Here is a 19,551-nt window from a genome sequence, read left to right on the forward strand (position 1 = left end):
CCAGTGACTCCTTATGATCCCTTGGGTAGGTCATCTCCCCTCCCCAAGCCTCAGTTTCCTCATTTGCAGAAGAGGCTTGATGCTAGATTCCCCAAAGCATTTCAGGGATCCATGTGCATCTCATACCAGCAGATATCTGGCATATGTTGTTGTTTAGTCACTCAGTCCTGTCTGACTCTCTGCGACCCCATGGACTGCAGCACCCCAGGCTTCCTTGTCCTTCACTATCTCCCAGAGTTTGTTCAAACTCATGTCCATTGAGTCGGTGATGCCATCTAACCATCGCATCCTCTGTTGCCTCCTCCTCCTGCCTTCAATCTTTCCCAGCATCAGGGTCTTTTCCAATGAGTCAGTTCTTTGCATCGGGTGGCCAAAGTATTGGAGCTCCAACATCAGTCCTTCCAGAGTATTCAGGGTTGATTTTCCTTAGGATTGACTGATTTGATCTTCTTGGATTCCAAGACTCCCAAGAGTCTTCCCCAGAATCACAGTTCAAAAGCATCAATTATTTGGTGCTCAGCCTTCTTTATGGTCCAACTCTCACATCCATACATGACTACTGGAAAAACCATAGCTTTGACTACACAGACTTTTGTCAGTAGTGATGTCTCTGCTTTTTAATATGCTGTCTAGATTGGTCATAGCTTTTCTTCCAAGGAGCAAGCATCTTTTAATTTCATGGCTGTAGTCACTGTCCACAGTGATTTGGGAACCCAGGAAAATAAAATCTGTCACTGTTTCCACTTTTTCCCCATCTATTTGCCATGAAGTGATGGGACTGGATGCCTTGATCTTCATTCTTTGAACACTGAGTTTTAAGCCAGCTTTCTTTCACTCTCCTCTTTTTACCTTCATCAAGAGGCTCTTTAGTTCCTCTTCTCTTTCTGCCATTAGAGTGGTATCATCTGCATATCTGAAGTTGTTGATATTTCTCCCAGCAATCTTGACTCCAGCTTGTGAATCATCCAGCCTGGCATTTCACGTGATGTACTCTGCATATAAGTTAAATAAGCATAGTGACAATATACAGTCTTGATGTACTCCTTTCCCAATTTTGAACCAGTCCATTGTTCTAACTGTTCTAACTGTTGTTTCTTGACCTGCATATAGGTTTCTTAGGAGGCAGGTAAGTTGGTCTGGTATTCCCATCTCTTTAAGAATTTTCTACAGTTTGTTGTGATCCATAGTCAAAGGCTTTAACCTAGTCAATGGGGCAGAAGTAGATGTTTTTCTGGAATTTCCTTGCTTTCTCTATGATCCAATGGATGTTGGCAATTTGGTATCTGGCTCCTCTGCCTTTTCTAAAACCAGCTTGTACATTTGGAAGTTCTTGGTTCATATGCTTTTGAAGCCTAGTTTGAAGGATTTTGAGCATTAACCTTGCTAGCATGTGAAATGAGCACAATTGTACAGTAGTTTGAACATTCTTTGCTATTGCCTTGCTTTGGGATTGGAATGAAAACTGACCTTTTCCAGTATTGTGGCCACTTGTGGCTGAGTTTTCCAAATTTGCTAACATATTGAGTGCGGTACTTGAACAGCATCATCTTTTAGGATTTGAAATATCTCAGCTGGAATTCCATCACCTCCATTAGCTTTGTTCATAGTAATGCTTCCTAAGGCCCAACTGACATCAAACTCCAGGATGTCTGGCTCTAGGTGAGTGATCTCATCATCATGCTTATCCAGGTCATTGAGACCATTTTGTAGAGTTCTGTGTATTCTTGCCACCTCTTCTTAAACTCTTCTGTTTCTTTTAGGTCCTTGACATTTCTGTCCTTTATTTTGCCCATCTTTGCATGGAATGTTCCCTTGGTATCTCTAATTTTCTTGACGAGATCTCTAATCTTTCCTATTCTACTGTTTTCCTCTATTTCTTTGTGTTGTTCACTTAGGAAGACTTTCTTATCTCTCCTTGCTATTCTCTGGAACTCTGCATTCAGATGGGTATATCCTTCCTTTTCTCCTTTGCCTTTAGCTTCTCTTTTTTTCTCAGCTATTTGTTAGGCCTCCTGTCAATAACTTTGCCTTCTTGCATTTATTTTTCTTGGGGATGGTTTTGGTCACTTCTTCCTGCACAGTGTTACAAATCTCTATTCATAGTTCTTCAGGCACTCTGTCTACCAGATCTAATCCCTTGAATCTGCTCATCACCTCCACTGTATCATCATAAGTGATTTGATTTAGGTCATATCTGAATGGTCTAGTGGTTTCCCCTACTTTCTTCAAGTTAAGCCTGAATTTTGCAATAAGGAGCCTATGATCTGAGCCACAGCTCCAGGTCTTATTTTTGCTGACTGTAGAGAGCTTCTCCAACTTTGGCTGCAAAGAACATAATCAATCTGATTTTGGTATTGACCATCTGGTGATGTCCATGTGTAGAATCATCTCTTGGATGACTCTTGGGTTGTTGGAAAAGGGTGTTTGCTATGACCGGTGTGTTCTCTTGGCAAAACTTTGTTAGCCTTTGCCCTGATTCATTTTGTATTCCAAGGCCGAACTTGCTTGTTTCTCCAGGTATCTCTTGACTTCATACTTTTGCATTCTAGTCCCCTATGATGAAAGGGACACCCCTTTTTGTTAGTTCTAGAAGGTCTTGTAGGTCTTTATAGAACTGGTCAACTTCAGCTTCTGCGGCATTAGTGGTTGTGGTATAGACTTGGATTACTGTGATGTTGAATAGTTTGCTTTGGAAACAAACTGAGATCATTCTGGTTTTTTTTTTTTTTTTAGATTTCAGGCAAGTACCACATTTTGAACTCTTTTGCTGACTATGAGGGCTATTACACTTCTTCTAAGGGACTCTTGCCCTTGTATATGACCATTCCCATCCATTTTAGTTCACTGATTCCTAAAATGTCGATGTTCACTCTTGCCATCTGCTTGACCACATCCATGGTCATGGACCTAACATTCCAGGTTCCTATGCAATATTGTTCTTTACAGCATTGGAATTTACTTTCACCACCAGACACATCCACAGCTGAGTGCCAGTTCTGCTCTGGCCCAGCCTCTTCATTCTTTCTGGAGCTATTTCTTCACTTTTCCCTGGTAGCTTTCTGGACACCTACCAATCTGGTGGGGCTCATCTTCCAGTGTTATTCATATCTTTTTGTCTTTTCATACTATTCATGGGGTTCTCAAGGCAAGAATACTGGGGTGGTTTGCCATTCCCTTCTCCAGTGAGCCATGTTTTGTCAGAACTTTCCACCATGACCTGTCCTTCTTGGGTGCTCTGCACAGCATGGCTCATAGTTTCACTGAGTTACACGAGGCTGTGATCCATGTGATCATTTTGATTAGCTTTCTGTGATTATGGTTTTCATTCTGGAGGCTGTGGGACTATAGTTCTTGCTTTTTCTGTCTGCCCTATGATGGAAGAAGGTAAGAGGCTTGTGCAAACTTTCTGATGGGAGGGACTGGCTGTGGGAAAAATTGGGTCTCCTCTGTTGGGCAGGGCCATGCTCAGTAAATCCTTAATCTAATTTTCTGCTGATGGGTGGGGTGCTCCCTTCCTGTTAGTTGTTTGGCCTGAGGTGGCCCAGTCCTGGAGTCTACAGGCTCTAACGTGAAAGTGAAGTCGCTCAGTTGTGTCTGACTCTTTGCAACCCCATGACCTGTAGCCTACCAGGCTTCTCCATCCATGGGATTTTCCAGGCAAGAATACTGGAGTGGGTTACCATTTCCTTCTCCAGGAGATCTTCCCGACCCAGGGATTGAACCTGGGTCTCCCGCATTGTAGGCAGACGCTTTACTGTCTGAGCCACGAGGTAACTCTAAGGCAGGGCTAAAAGCAAACTGCAGAAGGACTTATGCCAACACACCCCTCCTAGGATTGCTGCTGCCAGTGCCTGAGGGTGGCAGTGGGTTGGCAGTGGCCTGACTTGGGGACAGGGGCACTGGCACATGCTATGCATTTAATAAATGTTGCTTCTTTCACCCTTTCTAATACATATGGAGGCAGTAGCCATATCTGGGTGTGATTCTAGGCTTTGCCACTGATCAGCTGTGTGGTCTTCAGCAATGATTTCCCTTCTGTGGTTCTTACCCTCTGTAAGATGGAGCTAACACTCCACCAGCCAAATTGTGGTGAAATCACACTCTCAGGGCCTGTACTGGGCACACAGTAGGTGAACAGGGAAAGTAGTGACCTCCCCTTCCGGGTTCCCCATAGCTACCAGCGGAAGCTTCGGGCTATGAAAGCTGCCAAGGAGGCCCGGAAGACAGCGGTGGGGGTGATGCCCCCGGGCTCTGCCATCCCTGGGACTAACGTGTACAACACTGAGAGGTAAGCGGGGTCAAAGGGTGGGTAAGAGGCCCCATGGGGTGGTTAAGCCTATGGTTACTGGACTGGGCCTTCTCTCCAGGGCTAATCCCATGCTGAACCTCCCTGCCAAGGACCTGGGCTTTGAGTCCCAATCTTCCTCCAGCGACTTGGACCACATCAGGTGAGTAGTGCCCCTGACAGCCAGGCTGGTTGGTGGTAATAGTCATGGTGTTGGAAAGGGTGATAGTGACAGTGATGGTGGTGGCGATGGTGTGGTGATGGATATGGTGGTAACGGTGGTAGTGGAAGTTGTTGGCCAGAGACAGGCTGGATTGGGCCTGCCAACCATCTGAGCTCCATTATCTCCCCTACAGCGTCAACTCCCTGGATGACAATTCTGTGGACCTGGAAAACAGCAGGCAGGAAATCAAGGCAAGATGGGGGATGAGTTGGTACCTGGGGCTTCTGACTTAGGGCTCTTCTCTGAAGAGCTGGGGTTCAGGACAGAGCTCGAGGGACCTGCTGCTGACATGGGTGTGTCGCTGCACTCAGCCCTGGGAAATCCCACGGCTTTGGAAGGGGACCCAATCCTTATTCCTCTACTCATTCACTGTGACCCCGGGTGGGTGACATCTTCCCTCTGGTTCTCAGTTTTCTCATCTATAAATGGGGATCAGAACACCAACTATTCAAAACTGTTGTGAGGATGAAATAAGAGTGGGTATAGAAACCATCTGGCACAAAGCAAGTGTTCAGAAATCTGGTTCCTTCCCTTTATATCCTTTATATAAAAGCTGGTGGGGTGGGAAGAGGAGATCCGGAGATGAACATAATCCAACTGAAGAGCAAAGGTAGGCTCGAGTGAATAGCAGTGCTGTTGTTTGTTCAGTACGCAAGTTGGTGCGGTTAGATCAAGCATTTGCATAGCCTGGGCTGCTGACATGGGAGCTCTTTAGATGTGAGTATATCAGGTCACAGCCCAGAGACTCTGATCAGCTACGGTGGGCCTGGGAAGCAAGGTGCTGCTAAAGCTCCTGGGATTCTAATGTGCAGGTGAATGAGAACCGCAACTGGGAAAGTAGATTAGAGGGCTGGGTGGGTGATGGGGCGCCAGAACCAGGAGCAGCTATCCTCTCCTTCCCACTTTGAAAACCACTACTGGAGTAGAAGCTCTAAGGCCCACTGACATTTGATAGTCTATGGTTTTGTGTGTGTGTGTGTGTGTGTGTGTGTGTAGGGATGGGTATCCACCCGCCATTCACCTTATCCATCCTACTTTGGGTCTTACCCTCAGCCTAGCCCTGCCCTCCTGGGGATCCATAGCCACCCTTCATGCTTCAGGACTTTTACTTTTAAAAAATATTTATTTATTTGTTATTGGCTGTGCTGGGGCTTCCCTGATAGCTGGTAAAGAATCCAGGCTGTGCTGGGTCTTTATTGCTGTGTGAGGGCTTTCTCTAGTTGTGGTGCATGGGCTTATCATTGTTGTAGCTTCTCTTGTTGTAAAGCACAGGCTCTAGGGCAAGCAGGCTTCAGTAGTTGCAGCACACAGACTCCATAGCTGCAGCTTGCAGGATCCAGAGCGCCGGCTCAGTAATCGTGGCGCGGGGGCTTAGTTGCCTCGAGACACATGGGATGTTCCTGGAGCAGAGATCAAACCTGATTTCCCTGCATTGGCAGGCAGACTGGGCTTCTCTGGTAGCTTGGATGGTAAAGCGTCTGCCTACAATGAGGGAGACCCGGGTTCGATCCCTGGGTCGGGAAGATCCCCTGGAGAAGGAAATGGCAACCTACTCCAGTATTCATGCCTGGAAAATCCCATGGACTGAGGAGCCTGGTGAGCCACAGTCCATGGGGTCGCAAAGAGTCAGACACGACTGAGTGACTTCTCTTCTTCTCTTCTTAATCACTGGACCACCAGGGAAGCCTCATGCTTCAGGCCTTATTTTCCCTTGAGGATCCCTTACTTGAAAAGATTTGGCCAACCAAAGCCTCTTACAGGTGTTAAAATATCAGAATGCTGCCCAAGGACCTGGCTGTCACTTGAAGGCTTCCAAATGGGCCCCCAAGGATGAAGGTGGTGGATGGGGGTTCAGGCTGCCAGGCAGTGCTGGAGGCCTCTGGATGGATGGCTCATCTCTGGGTTCGAGATGGTTTGGAGCAAAAACTCCAACTTAGGTGGAGGGAAACAGTCTTGTGGGCTGGAGCCGGCAACTGGGCAGGTGGTTCCTAACAGAGGCTAAGGTTGACCCTAGTGGTGGAGAATGGAGTGGGGAGGGGAGTGGAGTCAGAGACCCCAGCAGTGGGGCTGGACCTGTGGGTTGGGGAGGGCCAGGGAACTCCCAGAGAGTCTGGAGAGGGAGGAGGGCCAGAGCTCTGAGCATCTTCAGGCCGGGAAACAGCCAATCCTGCGAAGGCAGGGGCTGGGGTTGTTTCCGTGATCCTGCAGTGGAAGGTGGGCCTTGAGGTCTCCAAGTGCGGAATGCAGGTGGGGCCTTTTTCCAGAGACCCCTTGGGGCCGACTCACCTAAGCCTTCCATAAATGTTTGTGTGGAAGGTCTGAAAAACCTGAGGGCTCATCCAGTCTGAGTTTTTCAAGCAAACGAGGCCAGGGAGGGGTGCTGAACTGCCCAAGATCAAAAAGCTTGGGAGGCCAGGGCAGCCCAGAACCCAGGTCTCCTACCTCCCAGGCCAGGCTGTTTCCTGGGCTGCACTGTGCCAACTGTTCCCAATGGGGGTCTGTGTGGAGGGCTCTAGGGAGCATGGCAGACTGTTTAGTTCCTCCTGGGACCCCCCTCAGATATTCCACTGTTTACCAGGGACCAGAACAACCCCAGTCTGGAAAAAGCCCTTAGTGACGGTGGAGGTGGTGGCAGCGGTTGGGGCTTTGCTCCCATGGGTGTCTTCATGGTGGGGTAACTGAGCCTGGGGACCTGGCTGGTCCACAAGAGGGATTCTTGTGAAGGTGTGAGTGTGACATGTCACATGGTGAGGGGGAAGAGGGAGGGCAGGAGACCAGTGAGTGTATGCTGTGATGGCCGGCAGGCAGGACCTGGGTGTGATGTATCCCTCTGGGATGGCAGAAGGACCTGCCAAATTCAGCCAGGGGCAACGTGGCGCCGTGGACAGGCTTTAGAGTCAGCAAGACCAGTAGTCCAAACGTTGCTCTGCCCCTTCTGGGCCAGAGAGCCTTCCAAGCCTCAGTTTCCTCATCTGTAAACTGGGGCACATGATCCCTCCCTCAGGGAGTCCTGTGAGTACCTCAGGACGTGGATGGCTGTGCCCAGCCCCCACCGTGCATGCCATGAGGTACAGGTGGCAAGGACTGTGGCTGGACTGGCTCTCTGGTACAGGACACAGGGCCTGACATTACTCAGGACCTGGCAGGAGACCAAAATGCCGCCACGTCCGTGGGCAAGACAAAGGCTGGAGTAGACCCCTGAGGCCCGCCCCATCACCTGAACCCGTCTGCACCACCAGTAGTCATGGCTGCCTCTGGGACAGAGTCAGGAACTGAGACCCCAGCCAAGGAACCATCTGGTCGTGAGCTTGAAGGCCCATTCATTCTCCTAAGGACTGGGGAGATCACTCCATCTTGGCCCTGGCCTGACCCCTCCCCTCCCTCTTTCCACAGAAGGAGCCTCTGCATGGTCCCATGGGGCCAGATCCAGAGCCCTGGGACAGTGACCTCTTCGGGAGGAAGGAGGGGCTGGTCTTCACCAACCTTGGCCTGGACACCACAAACCTGTGATGGGGGCGTAGCCACCGGACTCTGGCCACAGAGCTCCACAGGGCCCCCACTCTTCTGATCCACCCCCAAAGGGGCTTTGTTATGCCCAAATTACACCTACCCTTCCCTGATCATAATAAGATAAGCTGCTCCACCCCCGTCTGCTTGTAGCCAATCACAGCTGACAAGGGTTGGGGGAGTATTTTATTACCAATGTATTGTGACAGTTTGTAGCCAAAAACCGTGGCTGGAGGGTTGGGGGACAGGGGTACTGAGTGGTCACAAGGGGCTTGTGGGGCTCATGGCACTGGGGGACGAGGGACCGGAGAGGGTGGTCTTTTAGGGACTACGGTGGTTGTAGAGTGAGCTCTCCGTCGTGTCCCCAGCACCCAAGGCCAGCTGTCACCAGGCTGTGGGCCTCTGACCATGACCCTCCGGCGTTTCTGTGACTCTTGCAGCTGCACCCACAGGGCACTCCTGCAGCTGCCTTTGGCCTGTCTGGGAATTGTGGAGCGGTGTCCAGTGAGGGTGGGGATAGGGCCAGGTGAGGGGGAGACAGGAACTGGGGACAACTACCAGCATGCAAGAGATGCCCAGGCCATGGGGCCAGCCCGCCGCGTGGACACGCACTCGCATACACCCCGGGCTTGCACATCGGGGGTCTCACATGCCAATCCTCACATACTTGGGGCTTTTGTACACAGTTTCTCCCGTTCTGGGGACCTGGCTGCCTCTGGAGACCATAGCGCACCTGTCTGGACATCTCAGGAGCCTGCCCTAGCTCTCAAGGCTAGGTCCCCAGAGGGACTCTGAGCAGGTCCCCAGAGGTCGCCCAGTGTGGCCGGGAGAGGGTAGCGCTGAGGGCTATGAGGGGACGGGGGGGGGGGGGGGTGTCGGGGCTGGGTTCGTGGGCTCCTGACCACGAAGGAGCTGGGTAGAGGGTATTTATTGGTGTGTTCAGGAGGGGAAGGGGGCTGGAAAGACAGGATGAGAAGACCCTAGATGCTGCCCGCCCCTTGGAGGCCTGTCGCGCGTCGAGGGGATCCCTTCTAGGGGCCTGGGATCGAGAAGGGAGCCTGAGAAGGTTGGAAACCCGGGCGTACAAAAGGGGAGCCGATCACTCGGCCGTGGGCCCGGCTCGCGAGCAGCATCGCGGGCGCCGCACACTCTGCAGCAGCGCGCGGAAGAGGCCCGGCGGGCGCTTGGCGGCTCCCTCCGGGGGCGCGGTGCGGACGGAGCCCGCGCGGCCCGGGCCCGGGCGCGCAGCGGGAGGTGGCGGCGCGGGCGCCCCCTGGCGACCGTGCTCCTCGATCTGTCGCTCCAGATGCTTCTGGATGGCCATGCCCAGCACCTCCACCTCCATGGCGGCGCCGTACACCTCCCACGTCATGCCCTTTTCGTCCCAGCTCACGTCGCGCACCGGCTCGACCGCCTCGGGGGGCGCCGAGGCGGCCGCCAGCGCGGAGCCCGGCCGCACCCGCACTTCGGGGAAGGCGGGCGGCGCGGCGGCCTGCGGTGTCATGGGCCCGGTGGCCACGGAGCGCGTCTCGGCGGCGCCCAGCGACACCTGCAGGCCCGCGTCCCGGCGAGAGGGCGGTCCGGGCGCGGGGCTGGGCGCGCGCGGCGCCCCCTGGAAGCTGAAGGCCGGGCCGCCCGCGCCGTCCTGCGGAGACATGGGGCTCACGGCCACCGACACGCAGGCCTGCGAGCCCGCCTGCGTGCCCGCGTCCTCGCGTGGCGGCGGGGCGTTCGCCTCCCACGACGGCGCCTTGGTGAAGTTGTCGCGAGTCCGCGGCCCGGGCGGCGGCGGCGCGACCGCCTCCAGGCCAGGGCTCCTCTCGGCCTTGGCAGCCGCCGGGTCCTTCCGGACGAGGCTGGAGGCCTCGGAGCTGGGCAGTGACGCTGGCTCCACGCGGCCCCCGCGGTCTGCGGGAGAAGGAGCGGAGTCACAGGGTTTGCCATCTGCCTGCCTGGAGGCCTTCTCCAGAGTCAGGCTGTCCCCCTTCCCCGAGGATGGGAGCTCCCCCTTTCTCGGAGGCACAGAGTCAGTCTTGTCCAGGGCTACAGGCGCCACCTTCCCAGAGGCAATAGAGCCTGCTGATTCTGAGGGTCCAGGATCCGGCTTCTCCGGGGCCAGTGGCTTCTCGGTCGGCGAAGATTTAGCCTCTGCTTTCCCTGGTGAGGCGGTGCCCTCCTGCCCACAGGGTGTGGTTTCCGCTTTGCCCTCGGACTTGGATCCTGCTTTCCCGGAGGCCCTGGGATCCACCTTCATGGAGTTCATAGGATTGCCCTTCTCGAGGGGCAGAGCATCCACCGTTCCCTCTGGGACAGCTTCTGCCTTTCCCGGGGATGCCCGGACTGTTTTTCCTTGGCTCGTGGGGGCTACCCTTCCTGCGGACTCGGAGTCCATGTCTCCGGGGAGGACAGCTTCCGGCTTTCCCTTGCTCACAGGGTTCACTTTCCCCGAGATGGGGGGATCAGCCTTCCCCAAGGCTGGGGGACCCACCTTTCCAGGGGCCAGGGGACCTGACTTTTCCAAGGACAATGGGTCTGCTTTCCCCCTAGTCACTGCCTCAGCTTTTTCAGAGGAAGGAGGACCCACGGGACCAGAGGACGCAGAGTCAATCTCTCCTGATGATTCAGGATTCACTTTTCCAGGAGGTGATGTTTTTGTATTTCCCACAGAAATGGGATCCCCCTTTCTGGAGGACACTGGGTCCTCCTTTCTTGAGGATGTGGTTTCTGTCTTTCCCACTGACATCAGTTCTGCCTGCATGGGAGACAAGGGCTCTGGCTTTCCTGAGGACACAGGATCCACTTTTGCCAAAGAAACCGAACCCACTTCGCCTGCAGACACGGGGTCCATATTTTTCAAAGACATGGGCTCCACCTGTCCAGCAGACATGGTTTTTGTCATTCCCACAGACATGAAGCCTTGCTTTTCTGAGGAGGCAGGGTCCATCTTTCCTAGGAACTGAGGGTCCTCTTTTGTGGAGGACATGATTTCTGCATTTACCATAGATGCAGGATCTGTCATCCCCAAGTGAGTAGGATCTGCCCTTCCTGATGGCCCCAGAGCCACTGTTCCAGGCATAATTTTGCCTGGTGACCCTGGAGTCAGCGTTTCCAAGGACACAGGATCCGAGTTTGCTGAGAACTCGAGATCTCTCTTTCCCAAGGCTACAAGATCTGTCTTTTCTGCAAATGCAGACCCCACCTCTTCTGAGGACACTCGAAGGTCTTTTCCTGAATACCTGGGCTCCTCCTTTCTTGGGAACACAGGATCCACTTTGCCCAAGGATCCAGGCTCCTCCTTCCTTAGGGACACTGTATCCATCTCGCTGGAGCACTGAGGATCTACCTTTCCCAAGGATCCAGGATCCTCTTTTCCTAGGGTCACGGGATCCTTACTTCCAGAAGCCACAGAATCCACTTCCCCTATGATTGCAGGCTCTGTCTTTCCTGTAAACATAGGATCTGCCATCCTCAAGGACCCAGCATCTTCCTTTCCTATGGAAATGGAATCTAGCTGTTTTGAAGACTTGGAATCCATATTCTCTAAGAACATTGGGTTTCTGTTCTCTGAGGGTGAAGGATCAGTTTTCACCGAGGACACAGGCTCTGGCCTCCCAGAGAAGGTGGTTTCTGGTGTTCCTGAGATCAAGGCTCCTTGTGCCCCTAATGTCTCCTTGGCGGCTGCCTCCTGGGAAGGGATGCGGGTCTTGGAGGGGTAGGCCAGACTCCTGCCAGGGTCCGCAGAGCAGGACGCCCCTTCCCTAGCCCCGCTGGGGCTGCTGTGTCTGGAGGCCATGCTTGGGCTTTGGGCAGAGCTGTGCCTTGGGTGTGTGGGGATGGCCTTTTGCTGGGAGGGGCAGCAGTCCCTCATGGCCTGGCTCCCAGCCCCCAGGCTCCCATCCTGTGGGCAGCAGAAGGCTGTGGGCTGGGGTCCTGGGGGGCTGGAGTCTTTTCGAAGCAGCTGGAGCCAGGCTGGGTCTTCAGCACTGCCCAATTGCCCTCAAGACCATGCTTGGGCCCCAGGCGTCTGTCTGGTTCTGAAACACAGAAAGAGCAGACTCAGGCTCAGAGGAGACCCGGTGGGAGAAGCCTCTATCCAGGCCCCTTCCCTCTCACTGTTCCTAACAGCCGGGCCTTCTTCACATTCTCTAACTTTGTCTGATCCCCTCCTGTCCATAGGGTCTGGGCTAATAAATGAACCCAACCATACCATTTCCCTGTTTCACTGCTCCCACTGGCCCTCTGGATAAAGGCCAGGCTTCCTAAAAGGGCATTCAAGGCCCTTCACAACTTGGCCACAATCTAACTTCTCACCCCTCCCTTTTCAGTGCCCCCGCCCCGCCCCATGCAACATGCCATCTAGAAGTTATGCTGTTTTTCTTTAGGCCATGGGTCACGAATTCTGATGCCATAGGGGCCAGGTAGGTAATCTAATTGAAGGAACACTCCCGGGTCCTAAACAGTAGGGAGTGTTCAGGACTAAGGCAAACTGGAGAGCACATGCCCTGTCTAAAGAGCGGATCATACTCCATTAGCCAAGTACTGTCCTGGAGAAATGCATCCTGGTAGTATCAGTCAGAAGTGGGAAATATAGAAGTTTAATGTAAAATATCCCAATTAATTCAAGATTTAAAAAATATGGTATGTGGGCCAAAGTATGTCTGTGGATCACCAGTTTATATCTGTGTAGGCCCTGGGGAAATGGGAATGGTTTACGGTTGAGGAAAGAGCATAGTCTGAAATGTGTGTTTTCAAAGATTGCTTAGGGATGGTGTGGAGGCTGGAGAGGAGGGGTTGGCCAATCATTTATTCAACCTCTCATGCATCCTGCTCTTCATTCGTTTACCCAGCCCTTTCTCTGTGATGACCTAGATAAGAGACAGTACAGCGAAGGTGGTGGGGATGAAGAGTTGGCAGCTTTGAGAGGTCCAAGGGAAACTGACAGGAACCAACTGGATGTAAGAGGTGATCGTGGGGGTGGTCTGCAGGATTCTGGCTGGGGTTGGGGGTGCTGGGCAAGACATATGGGGAATGGGAGAGTTGCATTTTGGACAAACTGAGTGTGTGGTACCTGGGGTACACCCAGGGAAAGGATCTGGCAGGTGGCTGGATCAGCATGCAACTCAGCAGCCAAGGCAAGCAGCGCTCTGATTCCCCTAGACCTCTTCCTCCCCACATCACCAAAGTCACGTTATAGTGCTCAGGCCAAGATCCCTAGACCTCTTCTCAAACCCTCCAGCCCAACATCCGAGCAAAACATAATGGATATACCTTCAAAAGAAATCCAGAATTTGGCAACTATCCTGAGCCAAACCCACACCATCTCTGACTGGAATTATCCTTGCTTTATCCTTCACCCTATTTGTTTATTCTCAACACAGCAGCCAGAGGGATCTTAGTAAAATTCAAGGCAGACCTCCTTTGCCCAGAACCATATAGTGTCTCTCCATTTCATGCAATGTAACAGTGTTAGTCACTCAGCTGTGTCCAACTCTGCGACCCCACAGACTGTAGCCTGCCAGGCTCTTCTGTCCATGGAATTCTCCAGGCAAGAATACGGGAATGGGTAGCCATTCCCTTCTCCAGGGGATCTTCCCGACCCAGAAGATCGAATCTGGATCTCCCAATTTACAGGCAGATTCTTTACCATCTGTGTCACCAGGGAAACTCCTCACCATAACCCATAAGTTCCTGCATTTTCTGGCCCTGTCACAGCTCTTGGTCTTGTCTCCTACGGCTCTCCCCTGATTGCCCCACTTCAGCGACCCGTCTGCCCTGTTGGTCCCTGAACCCACTACCGTGGGGCCTTTGCACTGGCTGTCTCCTCTCTGCCTGAAATGCTTTCGCTCCCAACATCTGCATCTCCTTGAAGCTTTCCCTGACACATCCAGGATAAAGTAGCCTCCTTCCCAACACTGGCTGATGCTCTCCTTCCCCCTTGCCTTGCTCCGTTTTTCTTTCTGCTACCTGTCTTCATCCTCAAATTGCATATGCTTGTTTATTGCTCATGATGTGTCTCTCCCATGAGAATGTCCGCTCCAGGAGTGTGGGGACTTTGCCATGTTAACTGATGTAGTCTCAGGGTTGAGCACAATGACTGGCACATGGTAAGCAAGCGGTTTCCAATACATGTTTGTTAAATAAATGACTGAATGTCCTTTCTATGACGTTGGTCCCACCATGCCACTCTTGGCTCAAAGCCCTCCTTGCTCTTTTAGGGGAAATAAATTGGTTGCAATCTTTTTGGAAGGATATTTATCAATATCAGACTAATGATGCATGAGAACATAGCTGGTAATGAGAAGGAAACCAGGAAGTGGGTTTGTAAAATGTGGGACAAACATATGGGAAACCCTCCACCCTCCACAGCTGTCAGAATGGGTGGAGTGATAAGGAAAGATGCTCAAGGTAAGTTAAGGAAAAAAACCAGGGGACAGCATGGTGAGTGGGTTCCTGTGAGTGCAGGCAAGGGAAAGGACAGGTACACATCTGTAGGTTTATTTATAAAGAGAAAATTTCTGGAAGGAAACCCATGAAACTTTTAGCAGTGATTGCCTTTGGGAAGCGAGACCAGAGATATCTGGAGGTAGAAGAAACTGTTTTATTAATGCTGCTTTGCAATGCTTGAATTTTGATTATGTGTGCATGTATTATTTAAAAAAAAAACAGGGAAAAAGAAACTTTTAATGACTTCTTTAAAATCTTTAGGGTCACGTCCAACTCTTTAATATGCTTCTAAGCCCCTGTGTATTTACTCAGTTGGTGGGCTTTATCTTTCATTATGCACTGTATGCCCCACAGCATGTGTACACACACACACACACACTCAAAACTGCTTTGGGTTCAACCAGGGGTTCAGATTCTCTCTCATCTTGGCCTCTACAACTTTCCTGCTTGGCTTTTAGTAAACCATCAGTTCTCAGTTTAAACGCCTCCTCCAATGACCCTTCTTTGCCTACCACCTTCCTCCGGGTTCCCGTGGCCTCTTGTTCTACTCCTAACCAGACTCTTGTCATTCTGCCTATAGCCCTTTACACCTCTGGATCCCCACCTAGCCCTCAGGTGCCTGGATGGGGATTCAGCTGCTATTGTTCACCACTGGGTCCCCCAAGCTTTGGGCTTATGGGACTTGGGGGTGAGGATTTCACCAAAATGGGGGGATGGGAGGAGAAGCAGTCTTGCAGAGGATGGTGGGGGACTGGGTTTTGGGAAATTTAACTGGGGTGTCTGTGGGCCTTATAGGGGAGATATCCAGGAGGCTTCTGGGAGACAGGTTTGAAACACAGGAGAGGTCAGCTGCAATTCTTTGGATCTGGTTTTCATCAGCATAAAAACAGCTGTATGGGGAGCTTGGGGCTTCCCGGGTGGCTCAGTGGTAAAGAATCTGCCTGCCAATGCAGGAGAAGTGGTTCGATCCCTGGGTTTAATCCCAGGGAAGATCCCCTGGAGAAGGAAATGGCAACCCACTCCGGAATTCTTGCCTGGGAAATCCCATTGTCAGAGGAGCCTGGTGGGCTATAGTCTATGGGGTCCCAAAAGAGTCGAAAATGACAGTGACTAAACACCACAACAAAATAGGGAGCTTGGGCTGGAACTGGAAGGAGTTGCCAAGGGCTATAGGAGGTGTGCTGTGAGTCCTCACCAACCTTCTTTTCACCCCTGGTAGCCCAGCTCCAGGGTCCTCTCACACCAGCCCCTCCATCAGGCTCCCTCCTCCAGGTGAGGCATGGGCCAGAAGTCAGGACAGTTCGCCAACTTACCAGCTTCCTGATTTTTTAATCAGCTCTATGACCTTAGGCAAGTCCCTCCTCCTCACTGGGGACCCTAACAAACCTACTCCCTGCTCCCCCAGGGCTGCAGGGAGAATTAAAGAAGATGAAGGGTGTGCACGTCCCTGCTACTTTAGGGCTGGGCTGTGTACATGCGAGGCCTGTTTTTATCTACTCAGGCTGTCAGAGCCCAGCTGTGCTCCCAGGAGGGGGCAGGGGAGGGAGGGCCAGCAACACAGGCACAAACTGGCAAAACCTCGCCCTTGGGCATGCCTGATTAACTTGGAGTGCTTAAAAAAATTTTTTTAAAGTTACTGATCAACATTTAAAAATGAGAAGAGTTCATGTGAAAATCAGATTTCCAGCTCCTCTTGGAAAACTAAGATTTGGCAGTCTGAGTGTTCTTCCTTCATAGCAGCAGTGAGCATCCTTAGATGGATCCAATTAGCCACCATCTCTACCCCTCCCAGTGGTGTCCTGGGCACTGAAGTTGACTGCCTGCTGCCATTGATCACTGATTTGCACCACCATTTTTCTTATAGCAGCCCCTTATGGGTGTTATCCACCTGGTCTGTAGCCACCTGAGTTCTGATTCTTGATCTAGATGCCAAGAAGGTGGGAGGTGACCTTGCACACATGGAGTTCTTACAAAACTTATTATGTGCAAATCCTGTACACCTTCTGGGCAGATGCTCTGGTCTTATTTTCCAGAGAAGGAAACTGAGGTTCGAAGAGGCAGGCATGGCCAAGCTGGCAACATGCCCTTTCTGAAAGTTCCATAAGAGGCTACCTTCTTAGTTCTCAGCCCCCAATTCTCTGATGTGGGGTAAGGTCCAAGTTGGGACAAAGAGCCTGACCACATAGTTAGATGTGGGGTCAAGCCCCAGCTTAGTCATTGACTTGTTACATGACTCGGGGTGAGTTTTTCCACACTCTGAACCTCAGTTTCCCAATCTTTCAAATGGGGGAGATGCATGCATGCTAAATCGCTTCAGTCATGTCCAACTCTTTGCAATCCTATGGACTGTAGACTGCCAGGCTCCTCTGTCAGTGGTATTCTCCAGGCAAGAATGCTCGAGTGGGTTGCCATGCCCTTCTCCAGGGGATCTTCCTGACCCAGGAATTGAACCCATGTTTCTTACATCTCCTGCATTAGCAAGTGGGTTCTTTACTACTAGCATCACCTGGGAAGCTACAAATGGGGAGAGGATGTAGTTATACTAGTAGAACTGGCTGAGGCCTGGGTTTACAATCTACTAGGATACCATTCCTAGAGGCTCTATGGCTTGCAGTTGTGCTAGGCTTTACCCAGCTCTCAAGAAAGCCTTGGTATTCTCAAGTCACTTCTCCAAAAGGCAACCCGCACCTGGGGTCTCATATTCTCGCCTCCCATCCCCCACTGGACCCAGCTCTATCATTCTCCCACTGTGTGCTCAGCCCTGGGTCCAGCATTCTCAGGCTTGTTTTTGCATCTGGACTCCACAACAGTCTCATGAGGGGGGCATTATCATCCCATTTCACAGATGAGGATGCTGAGGTCAGAGGCAGAAAAGACTTGACCAAGGGCACACAGCTGGGAGAGGGTGGGGCTCTGATTCAAAGCCTATTTTGTCTGAATCCAAACCCTGGTTCTTCCTACTCATATCAGCCAAGATCTTGGACACTGATGATGGCTCTTAAAACCCCTTTATGCTCTTCAGGGTCATGCCAAGGGTCCTCCCAGTCCCCTGGATCTAACAGGCAACAGCACAAGGAGGTGTCTAGGAGAGGAAGCAAGAGTGTCTTCTGTGTGAACCCACTTGTGGGCACACCCTTTGGGCAGACGATCCTGCACACTTCTGCCTCCCGATGGAGGTAAAAGGTTGAAATGACCCCCAGTTGTGTGGGCTGGCTCACCCAGCGTGCAGCGGAGCACGTAGATGGCTTGTCGACATCTGCGCCAGCTTAGGCCAGCCTGGGGAGCCAGAGTCTGGCTCCTGCGTTTTGCTCAAGAAGTCAGTGTGCACATGTGCAGTCGGTATGTGCAGAATGCCCTATGTATTTGTGTCTCCTGGTGGCCATTTGGACCCTGTGGGTATACACATTCATGGCCACCTGGCCTCAGAGCCTCATTCATGAGAGAGCTGGCTGGTATGTGCACAAGCGTTGTTGTGCCCTGCTCCTAGGCAGAGAGGCCCCTGTGAATGCTCACTCAGGCCCAGAGACCTGGCCAGCCTGTTATTTCCCCTTTAGGATTTCTTCCAGAATTGGAGCCAGGACTGCCAGGAACCTGCAGTCACCTCTTCCCATGGTGATAAGATTGACAAAGGCTTGTGGTAGTTCAGCAGGTGTGTGTGTGTGTGTATGTGTGACAGTCTAGGTGTGCCGTACCTCACCCTCTCATCCCCTTGTCTTCTACAACCCTCAGAGCAGTAAAGCGTCCTGCCTGGGGCTGGATGGGAGAAGGAGTCTAGCAAAGGGTGATATCCAGTCTTCCTTCCAGAAACAGCCTTCAGGGCAGCTGTCCATCCACTCACAGGAGGGCAAGAGTGGACATGCAGGAGTTGAGGGGTGGAGAGCAAGTTAAAAGTGTGTGATGGAGTGTGTGACACACCTACTCCAGGGTCTGGGGCAACGTGAGGGACACCATGATGTGCAGGTGTGAACAGGCACAAGCAGGCCAGAGCAGGGTGGCTGCGAGTGCGTTGTGATGGGGACTATTGCTGAGTTGAGTGTGTGCTATGATAGGCGATGGCTGATGTGAGTGCGTAGCAATGCCTGGGTGTGTACGCAAAGATGTACTGGGTGGGTGCACAGGTGGCCATGTGTATGCGTCTGATGGAATGATCAAGGACCATAGTGTGTGTAGACCTGTGGCCTCGAGTGGTGAGCGTGTGACAGTATATGTGGTGGACCCCCAGAGTGTGTGCCACACTGGGCGTGCGACAGCGAGTGTGCTTGATGGTGCCAATAGAGCCACTCGATCGCCGAGCTCGCTCCATGGGGAAAATGAATCAACGCGGGCGGACCCCTTCCCCGCGGTGGCGGGAAGCGCCCCCTCCCGCACCACGGTGCCAAACAAAGCAGCAGTCAGAGGCGAGGCCAGGCGCGGGGCCGGGGTCTTACACACAGGGCGGGCTAGCCCGCAGGGCCCCTCGGGTGCTCGGCCAGGACTGCGGACCCGCCCCCGCCCCGCCCCGCCCCAGAGAGGAACCTGGAAATGGACACCCGCCGCCCCAGTAGCGCGCGTACCTTCACCCAGGCGCACGCCAGACACACGCCGCGCGCTGTGCCCAAACCCCACCACCCAGGCGGTTCGAGGACCCTGGACAGCGGCTCTGGGGCTGCCGCGAGCGGCAGAAGGGGGTCGACACCGCCCGTTTGGAGCGAGCAGCAGATGCAGGAGCGACGCTTACCGGGCTCTGTCGCCGTTCCGTCTCCTCGGCGCGCTGCGCTCTGCCTCCCGCCACCGCCACCGCCGCTGCCCGAGCTGCCTCGGCTGCCTCCGGCCGGGCTGGCGGGCGGACCCGCGGACTCGGCGCAGCCGTCCCCCGCGCCGGCTCGGCGCTCCCACCCCGCGCCCCGCCCCGGGCATGCGCGCTAGCTGACTGGCGGCCTCAGAACCCGGGGGGGGGGCGGTGCCGGCAGGGAAGCAGGGGCCCCAAGGAGGGAGGGGCGCCCCTCGTCCGCAGCCCCTCACTGCGACCGCTAGGCTCCTAGGTTCCCCGCCCTCCTCGACCCGGTTAGCGTTTCACAGACTGGAGACCGAGGGGCGGAGAGGCTGCCTATTT

General features: G+C 53.0%; 2 protein-coding genes across 5 annotated transcripts in view; one reads left to right on the top strand and one right to left on the bottom strand.

Annotated features, from left to right (window-relative positions):
* Positions 1-19,551, top strand: part of CDHR2 (cadherin related family member 2) — a 61,434-nt gene that overhangs the window by 34,874 nt on the left and 7,009 nt on the right. For 3 of the 4 annotated variants that reach the window (XM_061150980.1, XM_061150978.1, XM_061150981.1), the window contains 3 exons: positions 4,175-4,288; positions 4,368-4,448; positions 4,642-4,699. In XM_061150980.1, the coding sequence (XP_061006963.1) occupies positions 4,175-4,288; positions 4,368-4,448; positions 4,642-4,699 (253 nt within the window). Of the gene's footprint in view, positions 1-4,174; positions 4,289-4,367; positions 4,449-4,641; positions 4,700-7,901; positions 8,212-19,551 lie in introns of those variants that run through there. The other variant, XM_061150979.1, reaches the window with a different exon arrangement.
* On the bottom strand, positions 8,336-19,355 carry GPRIN1 (G protein regulated inducer of neurite outgrowth 1). Its single transcript, XM_061149514.1, has 3 exons — positions 19,177-19,355; positions 19,013-19,104; positions 8,336-12,011 (listed from the first exon to the last, which is right to left on the bottom strand). Exons 1-3 carry the CDS (start codon positions 19,353-19,355, stop codon positions 9,115-9,117), a joined length of 3,168 nt encoding a protein of 1,055 aa, XP_061005497.1. The 3' UTR covers positions 8,336-9,114.

Source organism: Dama dama, chromosome 9, assembly GCF_033118175.1.
Source record: "Dama dama isolate Ldn47 chromosome 9, ASM3311817v1, whole genome shotgun sequence".
NCBI lineage: Eukaryota > Metazoa > Chordata > Mammalia > Artiodactyla > Cervidae > Dama > Dama dama.

What these genes read in the sequence shown, in the direction of transcription:
- GPRIN1 (XM_061149514.1), bottom strand. Translation starts at nt 19,355, where the DNA reads ATGCCCGGGGCGGGGCGCGGGGTGGGAGCGCCGAGCCGGCGCGGGGGA. An exon ending in CGGAACGGCGACAGAGCCCG is followed by an intron (nt 19,105 to 19,176) that starts GTAAGCGTCGCT and finishes CGCTCGCGGCAG; the next exon opens with CCCCAGAGCCGCTGTCCAGG. An exon ending in TGGCGTGCGCCTGGGTGAAG is followed by an intron (nt 12,012 to 19,012) that starts GTACGCGCGCTA and finishes CATGGTCTTGAG; the next exon opens with GGCAATTGGGCAGTGCTGAA.